This window comes from Condylura cristata, unplaced genomic scaffold (genome assembly GCF_000260355.1).
Source record: "Condylura cristata isolate star-nosed mole 26May11 unplaced genomic scaffold, ConCri1.0 scaffold00032, whole genome shotgun sequence".
Lineage (NCBI taxonomy): Eukaryota > Metazoa > Chordata > Mammalia > Eulipotyphla > Talpidae > Condylura > Condylura cristata.
In genome coordinates this window covers 2,878,956-2,899,937 of record NW_004567133.1, presented here as the reverse complement: position 1 = coordinate 2,899,937, position 20,982 = coordinate 2,878,956, and the positions used below count along the sequence as shown (strand labels likewise).

Below are 20,982 nucleotides of genomic sequence, written 5' to 3'. Positions count from 1 at the left end.
GTGGCAGACACTAGCCTGACTTTTGCTTCCCTATTGGAGACCAGCCCCAACTATCGAGGTGTCTGGAGGTAAGACAGGCAGGGCCCTAAGGTGGGAAGGTGTCGGTGAGCAGAGATTCCAAAAGGGAAGAGGGGAGTGGGAGTGAGGAAGACACGGCAGTCAGGGTTGAGTGCAAGTATTCCTGCTTATTCCCTCAGCATGTCTTTATTTATACTGTGTAACAAGGAGTTAATTGTAATAATGTATAGAGTGAGTTAATGAGAGATCACCATAAAACGTTCTCAAGGACAAGGGGAACAAAACATTTTTCTCTTAACATTTTATAGTATACTAGATTATACGTTTTTGTGATAATTGTCATGTGTACAGATGTTTAGTTATCACTCAAAGGAAGAGGGGTCTGGGAAGGGGTGAGCTCGTTAGCAAAAGGTTATTAGGGGTCTTGGGCTTCCCACTTGACCTGGTTATGCCTTGGCATCGAGTTGACAGATGACTCCGTTCTTCCTTGTTGGAGATCCTTGGTGAGATTTGTTTTTCCTTTTTCACCAGGAATTGTTTTGGGTTGAGCCAGTAGGATGTTGAGGGAAATCCAGAATATGATCTTGTTTGCATTTTGTGACTCCAGGTTAGCATCCGAGGCGGGAGTGGTAGGTAGAACAGTTACCACACTGTGGTTAGTGGTAGTGGTTGCCAGGTATGGGGAATTAAGCAGCTGTAGAGCTGCCATTTCAGGGAGACCTAAGGTCATGAATTATTATTGATTAAGCCTGTGGGAGTTGAGATTTTCCTCTTACTTGGAGCTATAAGGTATCTGAACATTGCAGAGGCATACATTTTTACAATCATGTAATTCAGAAGTTTTAGGTTATAAGAATTGGGGGAAAATAGTGATTTCCTCTGAGAAAATTATTCAATGACTACTGTTTAAATTACTTGTAAATTTCTACCTAATAATGAAATAGTATTTCCTGTTTGAGAGAAAGCACAGGAAATTTCCACCTGGACACCTAGAACATTGTTATATATATATATATATTCTTTTTTTTTTAAGATTTATTTATTTGTGCATACAGAGCTGGGGTACAGGCCAGAGACTCAGGGGCGGTGAGAGGCTTCACCAGAGAGAGAGTGGGGAGCAGAACAGGCATATCTACACTGCTGAGGGGAGTAGCGGGCGGGTCAGGAGAGGTCTGCCATGCCATGTGGTCACCTCCAGGGCAGGCGGGAATCAAACTCATGCGAAAGTGGCTTTAGCTTAGTGCTGTGCTTTAACCCGGTGCCCACCAGGGCCTCACATTGTTATATTTTAAGTGTTCTTTTTCTTTATACAAAATAGCCTTTAAATGAAACAATTAATAAAATGAGGATTCATGAGATTATCCCTAAATTCTCTCACCATAAAAAAAAAACTTTAAAAATAAAATGAAGTATTTTATCATTTTCAAGCTGTGGCTCGATATAGGATCTGATTTTTTGATTTCCTAGTGAATTGCTAGTTTTTAGCAATTTAATCTTTTGTTCTCTATTTGATATATTATTGACCTTTCAACAACTGGGGGTGAGGGGTGCTACATCAAAAAATCTCAGTATAGTTTTTGTCTCCCCTGCCATGAAACAAGAAGTAACTTGTTGACTTACAGATTACATTAACTTGGTTAACACATGTTTTATATTTACTGTTCATTAAGTGGAAATGGATCATCATAAAGGCCTTCATCCTTGTTTTCACTGAGTAGATGAGAAGGAAGATGTTGGTTGGCTTTGCTGTTGCGGGCAGCACAGAAGGCAAGAGAGGTAGGCAAAGTTGGGCTAACTTTATGGAAATAAGTTTTAATTTCTGTCTGACTTTGTCGTTTCTCAAAAAAATCCTTCCACCTTTTGTTTTAGTTCCTTATAGAACAGTTCATGTTATAAAAAAAAAAGCATAGTTTGAATAATTGGACCCTCTTACCATATTGTCTTTTGTTGGTTTGTTATTAGGCACTGCTTTTTCTGCATCTTCTGGCCCTGGTTTAAAGATTTATTTTATTTATTTATACATACAAGAGCTGGGGTGTAGGTCAAAGGAATTGGAGTGGTGAGAGTATTCACCAGAGAGTGGGGAGCAGCAGGAAAGACAGGAGTGGTCTGCTGCGCCACTTGGGTCATCTCCCTGGCCAGGGATTGAATTCGGGCTGCAGTGGCTGCTAATAGCCATAGTGCTGAGACTTAATGGCCTGCACCACCTGAGAGGCCCTGGGACAGGCTGAGCAGCACCCATCTGTTGTCCTGTTAATTCCCCTGGTGGGGAATTATCTGTGTTAAGCGATCCCACACAATCCAAACCTGTGTTGTTCATGGTTCAGCTGCAGTTTTTATTATTGTGTAGTGTTTTTGCATCTACTTAGCTCTCGTCCTTCCAGAAATAAACTGCCACCACAGGGTAGTCAGACGATCAGAGCACCACCCTTTGGCCCACCACAGTTGTCCAGGGGTGGGCACTGAATTTGAAAGGCCCAGGAGAGCCCTGCTGGAGTTGTCTGTATCTGTGGGGGACCATTGACCAGGTGTGTGTGTTTTGGCTCCAGAGCTGTGTGGAAATTGTTAGATTGGCTTTTACTACAGACTCAGCCTACTACTCTCATTCTTTCTGGTTTTTGTTTTGTTTTACTTAACTACTTTATAATTGTGATAAAGACAGCAGGTAGATTCACCTTAACTGCAGCTTAAAAATGAATCTTGGAGCCTTTGGCCTCCTCCTCACAGGTTTTTAATAGCTGGCAGGGAGCAAGCTGGCAGGGAGACAGCAACTGGGCCCCCTGTGTGTCTTTATGTCCTTTCCTCTGGGCTTTCTCTCGCAGTTGCAGCTCATCCTCCTGTAGCAGCTCTCGCCACACGCCATCTGCTGCCCTGCCAGCCTGTCTCACTCAGGTGCGCCCATTTAGGCATACCCACACCGCACCCCAGGTGTCCACCATCGAGCACTCTGCCCCACGCCCACTCCCCAGTGCCTCTGCATTCATGGCCACAGGTGAAAGCCTTAGAGGCCAGTGGTGAAAAAGCCTGGGCATCTTCATTTACTCTACATAATACTCCATATATTAGGGAGCAAGTCCTTCATTCTGTTTATCAAAATTTTCTTGGCTTTTTCTTCATTAGTTCTTAGAAATGACCTTTATTTACAATGAACTTACCAGGCTCCTCTCCCAACCTCTTGGGAGGTATTTTTGAGACTACGTCTCAAAAATAGTCTCAAAAAACTGCCCTTGAGAGTGGGCCACATAATCCAGCTGACTGGGGCCACTTTTGGTGATCAGAGTGGGGCTCAGTTTGTGACTTTTCTCCCCTTTCACAGTGTCATGCCCATAGCAGCATCATTACCGTGGGGCCATTTCTAGGGCCTCAAACAGCTGTACTCCCCACCAATTCCTTTTGGCTTTTCTTGTCAGACTCATCCTAGATGGTGGTGGTGGTGGTGGTGGCCAAATTCCTATTCACCATTTACCTGAGGGCTTTCAGTGTTCAGGTGTGGTGAATGGGGAGGAATTCTGTATAGAAGTTAGATGTGTTTGTTTGATGCCTTCTCCACTGTGTGACAGACAGCCCAAATGCAACCCAACACATGTAGTAAAAGTTCACTTTCAATCACAAAATCCAGAACTGGCACTCTTGCTCAGAGTAGTTTCCAGGGACCTTAGTTTTTCTATCCATGATCACTCAGTTCTCTCACAATGAGGCCTCTGAGGTCAATTTGCCCATAACCAGCATCAAAAAACAAAGGACAGTGGAGCTTCTGGGCTACCTCACCTGGAAAGCAACACAGTTCCACTCGCTCTATTCCTCCAATGCTTCCTGAGGAAAACGAGGTAGAAAAAGAGGGACCTGCACACATATAGGTGGGACTAGATATAGGAAATGGAGCTGCCACACTTGAATTAATAGCTAGTTTCAATAGCATACAAAAATCCTACTGTATGTTTTAACCAAGTGTTTTTTTTATTGGTACAAACTAAGTGTATATACTGCATGTCTATTAAAATAGATTTATAACCATTACTCTTGAATTTTCACTTAGAGAGAAAAGAAACTATAGGCTTTTATATTGATCTGTCCCACTCAGGAACTCCCAGTATGTTGACACAATGTACATAGGTCTCTCAGGTTCTGTTAAATTCTTTGTTCCTCAGATCAGATAATCTCAATTGACCTTCAAATTTGCTAATTCTTTCTCCTGTCTTAAATTTGTTGAACTCTTGTAGTGAAATTTTAAACTATCCCACTTTTCTGCTCAAGTTCGCATTTTTGTTTTTTTTTTTTTAAGATTTATTTATTTGTACAGAAGTGGGGTACAGGCCAGAGATGCGGAAGGTGAGAGGACTCACCAGAGACAGAGTGGGGTGCAGAACAGGCAGATCGAAGTAGTACACTGCTGAGGGGAGCAGCGGGCAGGTCAGGAGAGGTCTGCCTCACCATGTGGATCTCCTCCAGGCCAGGCGGGGATCGAACTCATGCAGAAGTGCTGTGCTTTAACCCGCTGCGCCACCAGGGAGGGCCTCTCATTTGGTTTTTTATAACTTCTATTGCTATTCTTTGAAACAGCTAGTTTTCCTCTAGTTCCTTGAGTATATTTGAGACAGCTGATTTAAAGTCCTTTTCTATGTCCAGTACCTGGACTTCCTCATGGAGAGGATTCCTATTCTTAGTCCCTGTGAATAGGTCATAATTTTGTCTGTATACTTTTGCTTGAAACTGCATATTTAAGATACATTGGGGCAACTCTGGAAATTAGATTCTCCCTCCTGTCCTAAGGTTTTTGTTCTGAGGGTCTTTGATTTTTTTTTTTTTTAAAGATTTATTTGTGCACACAGAACTGGGGTACAGGCCAGAGGCTCAGGGGCAGTGAGAGGCTTCACCAGAGACAGAGTGGGGAACAGAACAGGCAGATCGACGAAGTACACTGCTGAGGGGAGCAGCGGGTGGGCAGGAGAGGTCTGCCACACCATGTGGTCACCTCCGGGGCATACGAGAATCGAACTCATGCAGAAGCGGCTTTTAGATTCTCAGTGCTGTGCTTTAACCTGCTGCACCACCAGGGAGGGCCGGGTCTTTGATTTCTTACTGATCATCTAAGCTATTTTTGCAGGTCTACTCTTTTTGTCATGTGTGGATGGTCAATAGCTTGTCCCACTAACTGAGAGGAAGTATGTTTTTGTGCTTTGCCAGTTATCTGTTAAATCACTAGGGCCACAAAGAAAGATAAGAGGGAGGAGGGGTCAGAAAAATATACTGCCTTGTTTCCATACTGGCTGCTGGTCATGCCTTCAATGCTTAGCTAAACTCACAATTCTCCCTTAGCTTTCACTGTCAGCTTACAGGGAGCCTGACTAACATCCCAGTCACATACTGGGACTTCTCAGGTCACCTCTGAGCCTGTATCTCACTTTGGCAAATATGGAAACTCCACATACTGCTGTTTGATGCGCTTTCTTCCCAGGGTTCTCACCTTGTCATTCCTTGCTGCAGCCAACACTTTTTTCTTTGACCGCTTTTGGCAATAGCCACCCCAGGCCTCAGACTGTTGAACTGAAGAATCAAATGGAAGTCTTTATAACAACTTTACAGATAATGCCCTGACAGGTGAAACCCACACCAACAAACAATCTCTCAACTCTACCATTCCCAGCAGCTACCTATACACAGGGCACAGGCTATCATACATGTGGCCAGAGGGTGTGTGTGGGGGGGTATACACTTAAAATTACAACTCTTTTTATGCAATGCTGCTGCCTTCCTTCCCCAAATCTCTCCATGTGTATTCTAAGTTTTAGACTAGATTCTAGAGTTCTGCAAGTTGATGTCAACTTTTGCCAGCTCATTAAGATGTTTGTGTTGGAAGGACAAAAGTCCTCGCCATTTTTGGTAAAGTCACTCCCTATTGGTTCTTGAATACTTCCTTGTTTGCTAGTACAAACAGATGCTCTATGTGCTTATTTTACTTTTCTTTATAAGCTTTTCATATGCAGGCAATCCATAAGAGAAAAAGAATGTGTTAAAACCATTCAAGTTTTTCAAGTAATTTACTTCAAAATGCATATATAATATAATGACAGACTAGTATGGGAAACCTTTAGAAATATTTCAACATACATACTATGAATATATACTTCCTACACAAAAGCATACACTCTGCCAGACTTTGTTACACAGCATACTCACAATCATTTCAGAGAATGTGGGAGCAAAGTGCTTAGTAACAAAAACAGGAACCACAAGTGGTTTTAATACATGTAAAATACAGCATTTCATCTCAGTGGTAAAGTGGTAAATTACTCAACTATACAGAGCATCTGGCTAATCACTGGAAAGCAAACAAAAGTAGATATTTACATCATACATTATCATCTAACATAGCAGTGATCCATCAATATAATTTGACCTAGATAGGATTTGTCATGCATAACAAAAAGGCAGGTAAACTGACATTGTTAGGTTTCAAAGGCTAATTTCTTAGGTGTATGATGTAATAATCTAAGGAAACATACATATTTTTATTTCAGAACTTGATAGCTAATGTTCAATTTTATTTACATGTAAATTGACAATACAAAAACCTCTATAGAAATACCACGAATTAAATGATTTAACTAGAGTCCACTCCTGAATTGTTTCATTTCTATAAAAGTATAACTTTACATCTTCAGTTATTATTACAGAGTTCTAATGAACTGAGTTAAAATAAATTTAAGCATTCACAAAACAGTCCAGAGCTGGAGTGACTAATGTTAATTGGCAATGACATCATCCAGGTCCCTTCCTATTTTTCAGCTCTGTCACATTTAAATTATAATCCTTTGTTAAAAAGCATAACTAGTAGATCCCATACAGATTAGGAAAGGCTCAAAGATTCCAGTTCACTCTGTATGACTGCCTGAATCTGAGGACATCTTTTCCAGAATATAACCTATCAAGTATCTCCTGTATTTGTCTAGATGTCTAAAATTGGGTACAGTATTAACTCTTAACAAATTGCTGGCAATGAGAAAGGGATTTTCATTAATGGTTGAAACTACTCAGGATTTACCCCAACCTATGAGGAGGGAGACACCCCAACTGCCAGAAAATAGTAAGGTGGTCACTGAGCATATGCCATAAACTGATGCGAATGTATTCGTAGTTCATTCAGGAATAGGAAGGAGTAGAGCATAATGCCTAAAAACATATCAAATAAAAACAGACAGTTCTTGTTACAAAGTTATGTGTGCTTTGTACACTTATACAGGCAAACAAAAAGAGGACAAAAGTGGAAATATTTTAAGTATGCTTTTAACTGTATAAAGTGTAAGTGCTACAGCTATTTCTCACAACTAGAAACTTTTATCATTACCATTTCAAAAACTTCCATGCAGATTTTTCTATCTATTTTATGTGAAGATTTCTACCTCCCATTGATTTAGATATAACTGAAAATACTGTAAGAAATGCTGGCTTTTTAATGGAAGATTTTGTTCACTAATAATGATCAAATACATTTATAAATGCCAGGTAAGAAAATACAAAGTATATTTTATACCTACCAAATATTAACTCAATGACAATGTATATTAAGATATTAACATGGTGTTGCTACTTAGAATGAATAATCATACCATATGGCTAACAAATTATTCTAATAAGGACACCTTTGCAAATACTACTAAGAATGAATATGCAAGTCCTGTAAAAGCATCCTAAAACAAACACACCACCCATCCCCTCCATACATAAGTCCTACAATCTCAGAAACCACTCATAAATCAATTTAATGTTGAATTTAATGTTACTCTATTAGTTATCCTGCTCCGTTTCAACAAGGAATGTTTATTTACAATAGGTATCTTGTTTTCGCCCCCCTAGAAAAAGTTTGACACATCAAATATTTTAGTATTAATAATGTCCAAAGGAGTATCTTGTTTTCCACATTCCTTGAGTCCCCTTATTATGAATTCCCTGATATGTAAAGCAGTTTGAATCCATGCTGAAACATACATATATTCTTAATGGAAGTAAATGTTTACTCCTGTATAGCCCACTATCCAGAGTCATGTAGTTCTGTTACAATTGTGGCTTCTACCCTGTGAACTTTTAGATTACATGTGATTAATGCACAGTCATTTGTCCAGTCACCTGTGAAAATCTTACGGACAATGGGGTTTGACTTCAGGGAGCATTTCTTATTAATTACAAGGTCTGATTTCAGAGAAGTCTTTCTACATCATTTATATTTCCTCTCCTATGAATTCTCTGATGGCTATTGAAGGCTGATTTGTGATAGAATTTTTTCCCACATTCATTACATTCATAGGGTTTCTCTCCTGAATGAGTTCTATAATGTACAGTAAGGTATGACATTCGAGAAAAGGCCTTACCACATTCATTACATTCAAAAGGTTTCTCTCCCGAATGAATCCGATGATGTATAGTGAGATATGACATCTGAGAGAAGAACTTTCCACACTCATAACATTCATAGGCTTTCTCTCCTGTGTGTGTTCTCTGATGTCTATTAAGGGCTGAATTCTGGCAAAAGGTCTTTCCACATTCATTACATTCATAGGGTTTCTCTCCTGAATGAATTCTATGATGGATAGTGAGGTATGACATTTGAGAGAAGAATTTTCCACATATATAACATTCATAGGGTTTCTCTCCTTTATGTATTCTCCGATGTCTACAAAGAGCTGAATTCTGGTAGAATGTTTTTCCACATTCATTACATTCATAGGGTTTTACTCCTGAATGAGTTCTATGATGTATAGTGAGGTATGATAATTGAGAGAATAATTTTCCACATTCATTACATTCATAGGGTTTCTCTCCTGTGTGTACTCTCTGATGTCTCATTAGGGCTGAATTCAGGTAGAAGGTTTTCCCACATTCATTACATTCATAGGGCTTCTCTCCTGAATGAGTTCTATAGTGTACTGTGAGATATGATAACCGAGAGAAAAATTTTCCACATTCATTACATTCATAGGGTTTCTCTCCTGTATGTGTCCTCTGATGTGTGGTGAGAGTAGACTTACGACAGAAGCATTTCCCACACTCATTACATTTATAGAGTTTCACGCCAGTGTGAATCTTCTGATGGTCATTAAGTGCTGACTTCTGGGAGAAGGTTTTACCACAGTCATGACAAACATAGGGTCTCTCTCCTGAATGTGTTCTCTGGTGTTGTGTGAGATGTGTTTTCTGGCAAAAGGATTTTCCACAATAACTACATTCATAGGGCTTCTCTCCTGAGTGAGTTCTCTGATGCTGAATGAGGTGTAACTTCTGGTAGAAGGTTTTTCCACATTCATTACATTCATAGGGCTTCTCCCCCGTGTGTGTTCTCTGATGCACAGTGAGGGTTCCTTTCTGGCAGAAGGATTTCCCACATTGATTACATTCATAAGGTTTTTCTCCTGTATGAGTCCTCTGGTGTATAATAAATTTTGACTTTTTACAGAAGGATTTCCCACATGCAGTGCATTCATAGGGCTTCATTTCCATATGAGCCCTCTGGTGCACACTGAGGTTTGACATCTGGAGAAAGGCTATTTCAGATTCATTCCATTTATAGGGTTTCTCCTCCACATGAGTAACAAAACCTGTATCCTTTTGAAAGGCTTTCTGGCATTTAAGATATTCAAAGGGTTTCTCCAAAATATGAATGTTCTGATAAATGTTTTCTTCATTTAGAGTGCAAGCTTCCCCATTTTGATGAAGTTCATAGGATTTATCTCCCAAATTAGTTTTCTCAAGCTTAATATGATGAAGTGATTTCCCACATGAACTACATTCATCAGGCTTCATTCTTGCATAGCTTCCATCACTACTAATAAATTCTGAAATAGATTTTAAACTCCTTTCACATGAGTCACATTTATAGGATATATTTTTTGAAGGAACAGAGTTGGTTTCCACATTAGAAGTTTTACTGAGAACATTACCTCTCTCTTCAGTCAGGGTTTTATTGTTGGTAAAGACAGTTTGCCTTGAATGTTTGTCTTCATTTTCCTGAACTCTTTCTATCAGAGCATCAACTTTCCAGACTTCTAAAAAGAAGCAAAATTAACCAAATTTTATAAATCTTCTTATATAAATTATGGAATGAGATTTATACACAGAACTTTCATTATGGCACTAAGTTCATGGGCAGATGAAAATAATTCCAAATGTACTTTTTTCCTTATTATTTTGATATAGAACACACACGTACCCTCTGTCCAGGGATGAGGAAAGGGGGAAGAATAATATTGGCAAAAACACATGTACCTTTTATCTTTACTACTTTATAGGATTTTGTTCAAAACTAGGTATAGAAGGTAAAATACAAACAGAGAGCAATGATGGAAAGATACAAGATGTTGGAATTAAGACTGACAAGGCAGATATGAAAGGACTCCCAGGCAAATGGGATAAACTGACGGAGGGACAAGGAATGTTGCTAGACCAAGAAGGGCAGAAGATGTATCCAGTAGGAATACAGGAGGTGTGGTCATTTCATATCATGTTAGAAGAGACTTAGTATAGTCTAAGGCTCTGTCACCTTATACTGAGTTTTTTATGGTAGCATTTGACTAATCAAAATCCTCCCAAAGTATTTTGCCTTTTTTTCTTCAAATTCCACACACCTAACTTAACACCTAAATCTCTTTATGGTTACAGTTAAGAGTCCAGGGTTCTAACTCTGTTTCTGTTTCACTTAGAAGTAGAGTCCCAGGAACATATACTTCCAGTTGTAAGTATAGAATACATCAAGGAACAGTCCATCCTTCCAAAAGTTTTAAATTTCTTATATAGTCTGATGACACTAATTTAAACTGAACTCATTCTGTCTATGAAATTCTATTTGTTCCTATTTGGATGATACAGTGTAAGTTTGGCTAGAAGACCCAGGGCAATTTACCAACTGCCCTCTGTGACAGGATCATCCACTGATAAAATGGAGATCATGTACCTAAAACAGCACTTGGCACAACAGACATGTTCAAAAAATTGAACATTTTTCCCCATTTTCAGTCTACTAACAACTCTTGTCCTTGACATACCACTTTCATTTAACTCTGAATGTTTCATTTCATTTACAAATGTTAAAAATTAGAATCTTCATCCTGTTCCTAAAATGGTGATTTTAACTTTTACTTAATGCACCCAATTTTTGGATGAACTCAACTACTATACTTGCTATCATCCACATTCAATGAAACCATATCAACCTTTTCTAAAATCTGTAACTTTCCTGAATCCAATTCAAAATATGTACCAAAAGATAAAATACTGGATGTTGGGGGGATAAGGAGCCTACGGAGAGGCAAAGAAGTCTGATAAAAAATACTTTTCATCACCTGCCTTTACATGATGATTCCAAACTAGGATAATAACAGTTTTCCAAAACTCCTGATCCCGAAAACCAACTTATCTGTTGAATAGTATGTCATGACATATATACAAGTAGGGATTTATTTTAGAGGAACCTGGGAGAAAGTACAGTCTAAGCCCTTGCTGACTTATTCTAAGACTGCAGTGGTACTCAACAATGCCTCAGTTCATTTTCAGCCTTGAAGTTCTGCTCTTAGTGTTTTGGTGTTTGTTTGACTTCCCACCTCGATCTACTCAAAAGTCTATTGTGGGGAGGCAAGGGGAAATTCCATGCTTTAAAAAGCACAACAAGTTCCCGATATGCATTCTTACCTCAATAAGCTCCATTTCCTCTTAAAGCTGAAAATATTTTTCATAGAATCATTTTGGTGCAAAGATAGTCAGTCTTGCATTAACATTCCATGTGAAATGCTAAGTTTTAAATTTCTCTACACAGCTCTGTTCTCTCTTAGAGACTACTAGCTTATTTCCTCTAAACCCGAGTTGTTCTTAATCTAAATCATATGGGTATTTTTTTATCATTTACAGAACATGCTGTAACCTAAGCATACATATTTAAAGACAATTACCTATAAATTATTTCTGAATGGATGGATTAGAAAGTGTTTTCACCTAGCTCCTAAGATAATCAAAAGTATGGTTCTATATAGGTATGTATGTGTTTATTTTTGTTTCCATGTTACTACATAAATATAGAAATAAGCTATTACTAATTGATACACACCATGGCTTGGAAGGAGAACATGCCCTTTTCTTTATAGGAATGCAAATCAGGGGAGGAAAGAAGCTCAAATGAAAACTATATGCTGGATAAGCAGTATAGATTCTTTGACCAGACTTAATTTTTTTTAAAGCATCACAAAGTAGAAAAAGAAAGCTATTGGAATAACAGTGAATTGGAACCTTCAAAGAGGGATTGAAAATTTGAGCTCAGATTTAAAGAATGTGTAGTCTGGGTAAGTAAAGCAGACTTTAACGAATGTGACGCTGTAGGGATAGTAATCCCAGAAATATACTAAATTTATTTAGGAGTGTGGAGTTTAGAGTTTTGGGAAATGAGAAATTAATCATTACAACAAATACAGGATCAATATTGTGATTTGTAAAGGACAAAGAATGGAAATTCACAGGGAATTACTACAGGCTTATCCAGTGAGGTTAGTAGTAAGATTGGAAACTTCAGGTGAACACATCTTGCACAATCCAAGAATGACAGAAATACTTTTTGTTTACAGTGAGATGACAGAAACCAAAAACATGCGACAAAATTGAAACATGTTACATAATCATACAGTGATCAGCAATATTTAATTAGAAGCAGACATGCCAAAGGGGTCACTCCAAAGGGGGAAATCATGTAATTTACGAAGTAAAGGGAGGTAGGAAAGGTAGTCAGTAATTATAATTTGGATGAGCTCATGGTAATTTCCAGACATGATGAGAATGAAGAAGTTGCTGTATGCTATTGCAGAATATAATGGACTAGAAGACAAGATGAACAATGCAACATGAAACAGAACAAAATCCCTAAAGTTTTGCGATAGGAAAAGGCATCTGAACAACTAAGAAAACAAAGAAACCTCCAAAGGTAGAAGCATATGCTTTAGATATACTCCTAGAGGGGGGCAGAAAGATAAGTAAATCAAACTCATTCTGTACATCATGCTTACTGAGTACTTTCTATGATGAGACATTCAAGGCACTGGGAACATAACAGTAAACAAGTGACACAATGAAGAAGCACTTGGGAAAGAGACCCAAAGACTGTGACACCAAAGTTAAGAAGGCAAGATCTAAGGGACAGTGACCAGCACAAGTGTGCAAGACAGGAGAGGGGAACTGAATTTACTGGGTTAGGGGTAAGATGGGGTTAAGAATCTGATCTCAAAGAAAAAGAAGGGAAAAGTAAAATCGGTAATATAAAGTGTGAGGCATTTCACATTAAAAACAAGGGAAAAAAACTGAAGCCATTTATAAAGGAATGCCTAGAAACAAAAAGAATCTATGATAACGAGTTACTCAGAATGCAAAAAGAGCACAAAAAAAACAAAGTTCAAGAGGAGAAGTGATTGGATTTTGGTTCTGAATAGAGGTATGCATAGGAAGCTCTACAAGCAAGTTTTTCTGGGGAAGGAAAAAGTCTTTAGGAGACAGTATCTAATACAAGGCATTTTCTTTAGTCACTTCTAAAGGTTTGGGACCATTAATTTCCTGGAAAAACACTTCCATGTTACCTCATTGCCTCCACTAACACACCTGGATAACTCTGGAGTAGGAATTCTCCTACTATCCATGGCTCTTCTCCTTGCTCCAACTTGATGATAACTTCTGGTTTGATAAGGTGACACCCTGTTAACAAAAATGAAAGAGAACTTGAGCCTGGCTCTGGGATTCCAGATGTGTTATATGAAGAAAGTGCTGCTTTAAAAGCTTTATCACAGATGCTCCCATCTGTGTTTTATCAGGAACTTCTCAAGGGGGAGGTAAAGACTAAAATGCTCTGCCTGGTGCCCCAAACAAATTATTCACAATTGTCCCACCAAATTCAAAGATTAAGTCAGTAAATCTAAAGAGAAATACCATATATTTGAGCAGGTGAAAAAGCAAGCTGTCCTCACCGACAGAAACTAGATGGCTGTAGTTCTCCAGCATCACATCCCTATATATTGTCCTCTGCTCAGGATCCAGCTGCTGCCATTCCTCCTGCGTGAAGTCCACAGCCACATCCTTGAATGACACTGGCCCCTGTAATGGCACCGTGATTGGAATTGGGCAATATAGAGATTATACAGGGATAAGAGCTTATAACCAGTTATAACTTTAACTGGTAAAGTTAATTATAAACACTGCATACCTTTTTTTTATTGCAGATTGTGGAAAAATAAATATCAAAAAATGCATTCATTCAGCATACACCACAAAAAAGAAAATACTGGGTGTACCCTGTGAACGTGAAATAAGTCTTAGCTACTGGGAACACTAGAATCACCAGCTTGAGGGACACTCATGGAAACCAGGATGCACTTTGCTCCTTCATTTTGCTTCTGAACATTTACAACCCTGGTTCTCTCCACTACATGCTGCCAGTTGCTCCTTCCCAGTCTCCTTTGCCGGCTCCTTCCTAGTCACTGCAGGTTAGTGTTTTTGGTCCTTACTCTGCACTCACCGCTTTGATGGTGATCCCATCCAGCCTCATGGCTCTAATTACCACCTATAGGTCAACATTTCCCTAATTTATCACCAGTCCAGATGACTCCTCTAAACACCAGACACATATGTTCTAGACCTCAAGCTCAACAGGGCTGGAATTCAATTGCTGGTTCTGTCCAAACCTGCCCTTCTGCAGCTTACAGAAGGAGCCAATCTGGCATTTGCCACAATTGCCAAAGTGACAAGGAAGCCAGGAAACATACAGCTGGCCTTGCACTTTACTGAAAGGGAAGTCCCCAGCACATCTGAATGTGGTTGGTATGTGAACTGTCAATAGCATGTTTCAATTACCCCTAATTCTTAGCTGGGGGAACTGTGAATCCCCTTTTCTTCCCATTTAGCATTCCAGGGGAAGAGGAGAATGTTTCCAAAGAGGGGCAGAAAGTAAACAGACTAGAAACTTCCCCAGACCTTATTTTTAAATGAGTGTCTTCTGAATAAACCTTCCACTAGAAATATGGACCCCAGTCTGAGTCACTGTCCCCATTTCCTTTACTATCATTATCTCCAAGCAAAGCTATCATGGCACCTATCACATAATATGATGTAGTAAATGGGCAGCTCTATGGAAAGCACTAACTTAGTTCTTTGGTCACGAATATATACTTCTCAGTGATAATCTAATTTATCGTATCCCTATGTTTACTATGTATCTTAGCATTCTTTCCACATTAGGGCAGAAAGTAACCAGGAAACAGAAGTCAAGTTTAAACAACCAAGGTTTATACAATTTCCAAGAAAGGGTTGTAAAACCGTGTTGATATGTTAAAAATTAGAGAGGTTCAGGCCCTCCCTGGTGTCGCAGCAGGTTAAAGCACAGCACTGAGAATCTAAAGCCGATTCCACATGAGTTCGATTCCCGCCTGCCCTGGAGGTGACCACATGGCGTGGCAGACCTCTCCTGACCCGCCCACTGCTCCCCTCAGCAGTGTACTTCGTCGATCTGCCTGTTCTGTTCCCCACTCTGTCTCTGGTGAAGCCTCTCACCACCTCTGAGCCTCTGGCCTGCACCCCAGTTCTATATGCACAAATAAATAAATCTTTAAAAAAAAAAAAATTAGAGAGGTTCAGATGGTTGAACGAACAGGGAGAAGCAGTGCTGTGGAAGGGAAAAGCCATGTTGTCTTCAAGGGTCATTTGAGATACTGACAAACCCCTAACATAAACCGAAAAATCTATTCTGGCTTTTGCTGTTTTTAAATGTTGAACAATAATAACCACAGGATGGGGCCTGCTGGTTTTTTGAAATACTGGTCCCTTGACCCCTTACTGCAGCGATGTCCAGGGACCAGCCTCTGTGAGCCTGGGAAACAGAGGGCCCAATTACTGATGGACACTGGGCGCAAGAGGTCCCATCCACCTCTACTAATTGTACCCAGCTCTAAGCGGCAGCAGTCAGTCCTGGAAGCCACACTCAGGCATCAATAGCCCCAGCTGGCCACCCTCACAAAGGAATTCCATATTGCATCCTCCTGGTTCTGACCAGTACTTTCTGTGTTCACTTTTTAGAAATGGAAGCCTGGTTACACTTATACAAGTTTTGTCTCTCTTTAGTTTGTCTGCCAAGCTGAACCTACTACTTTTGGTATTTGTGAACACACTGATTATACAATAGGTAAAACCAGGACAAAAGACTTTAAAATCACTGAAAAGAGGGGAAGAAATATGGGAAAGACATCATCAATTCAGGAACATTCCAGGCATGAAAAGGATACAAGTAAGTGTGTATTATAAATTGAAGCAAGTGTATTATAAGGCCATCACATCAATGACCATAATAAATGTAAATTAACAAAATCTCCATTTTAAATCTGAATCTTTCTTGTGGTAAAACCATCCAGGTACACAATCTTTATTAAAACCTATGCAGAAATAAGTGTATCACTGCATTTAAACCTCCATCCTACGCTTTTATGTAATGTGTTTGCTTTTATCTATATGTCTTTTCCACTACTCTAAGGGATTCTTCCTAAAAAAGAATATTCCATTTGGCTTGGAATCTCAGTGCCTACGAGAGAGCTCACATTTAAGAATCAGTAAGTGAATGGTTACTTCACAAGGGCTGCTAAATGAAGGGAAGCCTTGTCCATAAAAGCAAGTGGATATGTCAGTTAAGTTTCTATGTACTAAAAGGCAATACCAAATGCAAGACAGCCTAATTTTAATACATAAATGCACATCTTATTCTAACTTTTGGTTTTGTACTTGTAACTTCACAAAATGTGCCATTTGTGGCACATTTATAATTGCTTGTAACTTTACCTTATAAAAAAAAGGACAAAATTATTTTATTTGTAATGCATATAAAATACATTCACTACTGCTATTTGAAAATAGGATTATCGTAAGTGCTCCCTATTAGTGATGGCGTTTAAGTAACTTGCTCAAGTTTACTTTTATGTATAAAGGAGGGAGAAATTTGCATTCTTTTTTTCTTTAGCTTAAAACACATATAGCTTTGCAAATATTTAAAATTTAAAGTATATGGGTTTCAAAAATCTAGAGAGCAATCTGTAATCAATCAGAGGTACAGATATTTAGGGATTTTCGGTTGGTTTCAAAAGACAAGGGACTACCCAAGATGTGTGTCTTAAAAGATCAGTGCACAGGACAATGGTGATGGCACAGGGGTGAGCTGGTGGTGGGAAGTCCATGACGGTTACAACCAAGATGAAAAAATGAACAAAATGAAGAATGATGTAAAAAATAAAAGGAAAAAAAAAAGCCCACTCAGTACAGGTCATATTCTGAGATAGATTTGTAATCACCGAACTCAGATATGGGTCACATGTTTCACACAAGTCAGAATGCTGGCAATGAATTCCCCCTCAAAGCCAACTTGACCATGCACAGTACCAGCTCACTCACTGCTCTGGAAGGTTCATTACAAGCACCTCATGCATTTGTGATTCCTTTCATGACAGACTGAGAAAGCTAAAAGCACTGACTCCATCAGTGAAAACAGGAGGAAAGTCTTCCTCAGAGGGTTGGAAATAAAAGACCCCAGAGGACTTTACTGAAGGGGCTTCCCTCAGAGACCCACCTCACAAGCATTACTGAGAACCTAACAACAAACAGCTGAAGAATAGCAACAGCCCTACTGGACCCAACACAGTCACAACTGGTCACCCTCTCCTGGAAACTTCATTCCCTTGGATTCTGAACTTCCTCTCCAGGTTTTCTCCGGCCTTACTGTAGCCCCCGCTCACTCCCTTCTCAGCCACCCCTTACAGGGGTGAGCCCAGCTGACCTGTGTTGTCTCAGTTCTTGGCTTTTATAGTACCCACATGCAAACATCCAGCCCAGGCTCAGTCCTGACCCCGGCCATATACATCTACCTTCCTGCTATCTGTACTTGCAATTTCAAGAGTTCAAATTCAAAACAATGAAAATCAAATTTTGGTCTTTACTCAAATCTGCTTTTCCCACAGCCTTCCCCATTTCAGTGCCATGAGAATCTCATTCTTCTAGTCATGCCAGCTTTCCACATAGAGGCCACATGATATGGGAAAAACACTCAATGTGGAAAGTTCACATAAAAGAGTTGGGAAAAGAAATTATAGTCTAGAAAGGGAGTTTCTCACAGTCCAGGAGGAAAACATCAGCTATTATAAAGGTAGGAAGGATATGATGAAGGGGAAGGGGTAAGAACAAACCTAGCAACTGAATATAGTTGTTTAGAATGAATCCCACTTTTCTGGTCAGGGTGACAGGCTGAATGGGGGAGTAGGAAAAAGAGCAGAAGGTATAGATGGGGTTGCAAACTATTACTTTTGGACTGGTTGGCTCTATTTAACTTGAGATGTGCTCAGAAAAACTCCATAGAGACACTGGTAGGTAACTGGACAGAGGTATCTGGGCCACATGAGAGGAGAGATGGAGTTCAAGGCATGGAAGGAGAGATCAGATATAAAAGAGCCAGGGGTGGAAGAAGAAAACATAAAAAAGCAGAAGGAATAATCAAAGTTGGAGAAGAGGAGGAGAGGTCTGTCACAGAATCCAACAGAAGATTCTGCAGATAGGAAAGTCCTGGAGTGATCCAAGGCCAGGAGTTCTCTGCTGGGTTAATCCATTAGATCACATGAAATCTGTACTGGGTCAGGCTCAGGGGAGGAGCAGGCCCAGAACCAAAACTGTAGGATAAAATGTGCACAGTCTGTTGTACAACCCAAGTAGACCAGCAGAGAGAAATGTTCAGGGAATCTTTTTTAAAGGAAGACAAAAGTAATTCCTCTAGTTGCTCATTTCATCCCTGATGGAGGAGCAGAAACAATTACCTATGAGACAACAATGTTGTAGTAGATGGTATTTGTCTTTTTTTGTGAAGACCATCAAAGATACAAGCAGCTTTGGTACTGAAAGATCATGCAATCCCTGTTTGCCCAAACAGAAATGCTTGGACTAACCTGCTACTCTGTCGTCTGACCACATCTTTTATCTATTTCTATTTTCCAACATAATAGCTGAACAACAGGTGTGTTATATAAGAAAGCAGAGAAACTCACCAGGGATTTATTCATTTTCTGATGCTCTTGGGAAAATGTGAAGGACTGTGAAAGTGGAGTCGAACCTGGAGAAGGAAATGCAAGCATGAGGCTGGAATGGCTTGTAAAGAAAGTACCCTCCTAAATAAGAATCTACCCAGAAAGTTCCATGAAAGACACCTTATGAAAGCCTGTCCCTTTAAACTGTCAAAACTAAGTGGAGTAAGGAGGAAGCATCCACCTGTGAATTTCTAATTCCCATATGACTGTGTATTGCCTGAGTGGATACATTATGTCAGTGAAAGATCAATCCTTCTGAAATAATCTGGCATCTTTAAATTTTAAGATAAAAAAAGAGAAACTCATCTCTTGCTAATTCTTTTAACTACTTAAGATCAGAAAATACACAGGATGCTCTCTGAGTAAGATATACTTAGGCATGGCTCACTCTTCAATTATTGGTACCAACTTAAGTGTGCTCCTCTAGAGTACCTGTAATTAAGAAACCTATTGTAACTGTAATACAAGAAGAGAACGCTGACCAGGGAGTCTGAGTCCTTGTTAGCAATCCCACGTCCACACCTGGTGACACTGGCCGAGTCCTTTCCCCTCTCAGTACCAATTTCAACCCAGATAGCAGGAGACAACCTTTGCAGACTTATCCTACACTACACTGTGTGAGCCAGCAAGGGCTGAACATTGAGATCAGTCAAGGTGCTGATGGAGACCCGTTGACAATCTGGAAAAGCCAAGAGGAGGAAGAAGGGGTGTCCGGTGTGGAGGAAGTGGACACAATGTCCGAAGTGGATGCTGGTGATCCCTAAGCCACTAAGAACCCTTTAATTCACAAATCCTAAAGTGGGGGCATTCTGAAGCAGTCAGCCTCTGCCTTGCAATCACCCTCAGATTTGCGGGAAGCGGTCAAACCCTCCCTGTCCATACTCCCTCGTCCTTGGCGCGGGCAAGTTCTCCTACTCCCCACCCACCGCGCCCCGCCCCGTCCCGCCCCGCCAAGCCCTGCACAATTCCAGCGGGGAGATACAGAACTGCCACCAGCAACTCAAATTCAAGACCTACCCTTCCGGAACTAGACGCCTCAGCCCCCAGGCTCCTGGGAAGTGGCTGCTCTGCCAGTTTCGGCTGCAAGGGTGTCTCTTCTCCCCCTCCCCAATCCGCTAAGCCCGAGGAACCGGCTCTGGCCTGCGGGGCAAACTCACTATAGGCGAAGGTCCCTCTGGGGCCCAAGTCCGCCTCCTGGAGACCTCACCGGGCCGCGCGCCTTGATCAGGCTCCGCCGCCACTCCGTCCGGCCCCCCTGGCCCAGCGGGTTCCAGGGCTCGCCTTCGCGGGACCCCGCTCGAGCCTCTGCCTGGTCCCAGCGAACCCTTGCCCACACAGTTCCGCGCCTGGTGGTTTCAGCCTGAACGCACGGCGTCCAGTCCCGCAGGCCCTGGGATCCTAGCCGGTGGGAGGCCAGAGCCTGGGAACGAGGGCGAAAAGTGACCTGGACGCGGACAGGAAGCGGAGCAGCGCAGACATTGCGCGTGCGCGAACACGCACGCGCCAGAGGTGCACATGCGCAGAAGGACAACGGAATGCTGCCTCCCGGGTGACAAATGCCTGGACTCTGTTTCCCATAAGTCTACGCGGCGCACGTTAGGAAAGCTCCTGTGGCGGTGAGCTATGGGTTTGTCCTGGACTCGAGTTCATTTTTGTCTTCATCTCTGATTGTTTTGTCTGGAAACCCTTCGGGTGCCAACTGAGGGGCCCCTAAAACCAGGACAGGGCAAAGAAAGGGTCTTTCATGTTCCCTGAAGCACTAGGCCTTGCCCTAAAATGCCAGGAAACGATAAATGACCCAACCACCACGAAAAATAACATCCACAGGCATAGTTTCCCCAAGGAA

General features: G+C 40.7%; 1 protein-coding gene across 2 annotated transcripts; it reads right to left on the bottom strand.

The window, feature by feature from the left end:
* Nucleotides 1-6,078: 6,078 nt before the first annotated feature.
* On the bottom strand, nucleotides 6,079-20,570 carry ZNF12 (zinc finger protein 12). 2 transcript variants are annotated; one of them, XM_004691929.2, is made up of 5 exons: nucleotides 20,154-20,570; nucleotides 19,098-19,162; nucleotides 14,001-14,127; nucleotides 13,639-13,731; nucleotides 6,079-10,055 (listed from the first exon to the last, which is right to left on the bottom strand). In XM_004691929.2, exons 2-5 carry the CDS (start codon nucleotides 19,110-19,112, stop codon nucleotides 8,212-8,214), a joined length of 2,079 nt encoding a protein of 692 aa, XP_004691986.1. In that variant the 5' UTR covers nucleotides 19,113-19,162; nucleotides 20,154-20,570; the 3' UTR covers nucleotides 6,079-8,211. The 2 variants fall into 2 exon arrangements, with proteins under 2 accessions (XP_004691986.1, XP_012587205.1); XM_012731751.1 differs by having other exon boundaries at nucleotides 20,294-20,570.
* Between the last annotated feature and the right edge of the window lie 412 nt (nucleotides 20,571-20,982).

Excerpts from the sequence above, each read along its gene's own strand:
- ZNF12 (XM_004691929.2), bottom strand. Across the intron at positions 13,732-14,000 it reads CAGCCATCTAGTTTCTGTCG|GGTGTCACCTTATCAAACCA; the intron begins GTGAGGACAGCT and ends TTTTGTTAACAG. Across the intron at positions 10,056-13,638 it reads CCTACTCCAGAGTTATCCAG|AAGTCTGGAAAGTTGATGCT; the intron begins GTGTGTTAGTGG and ends GCTTCTTTTTAG.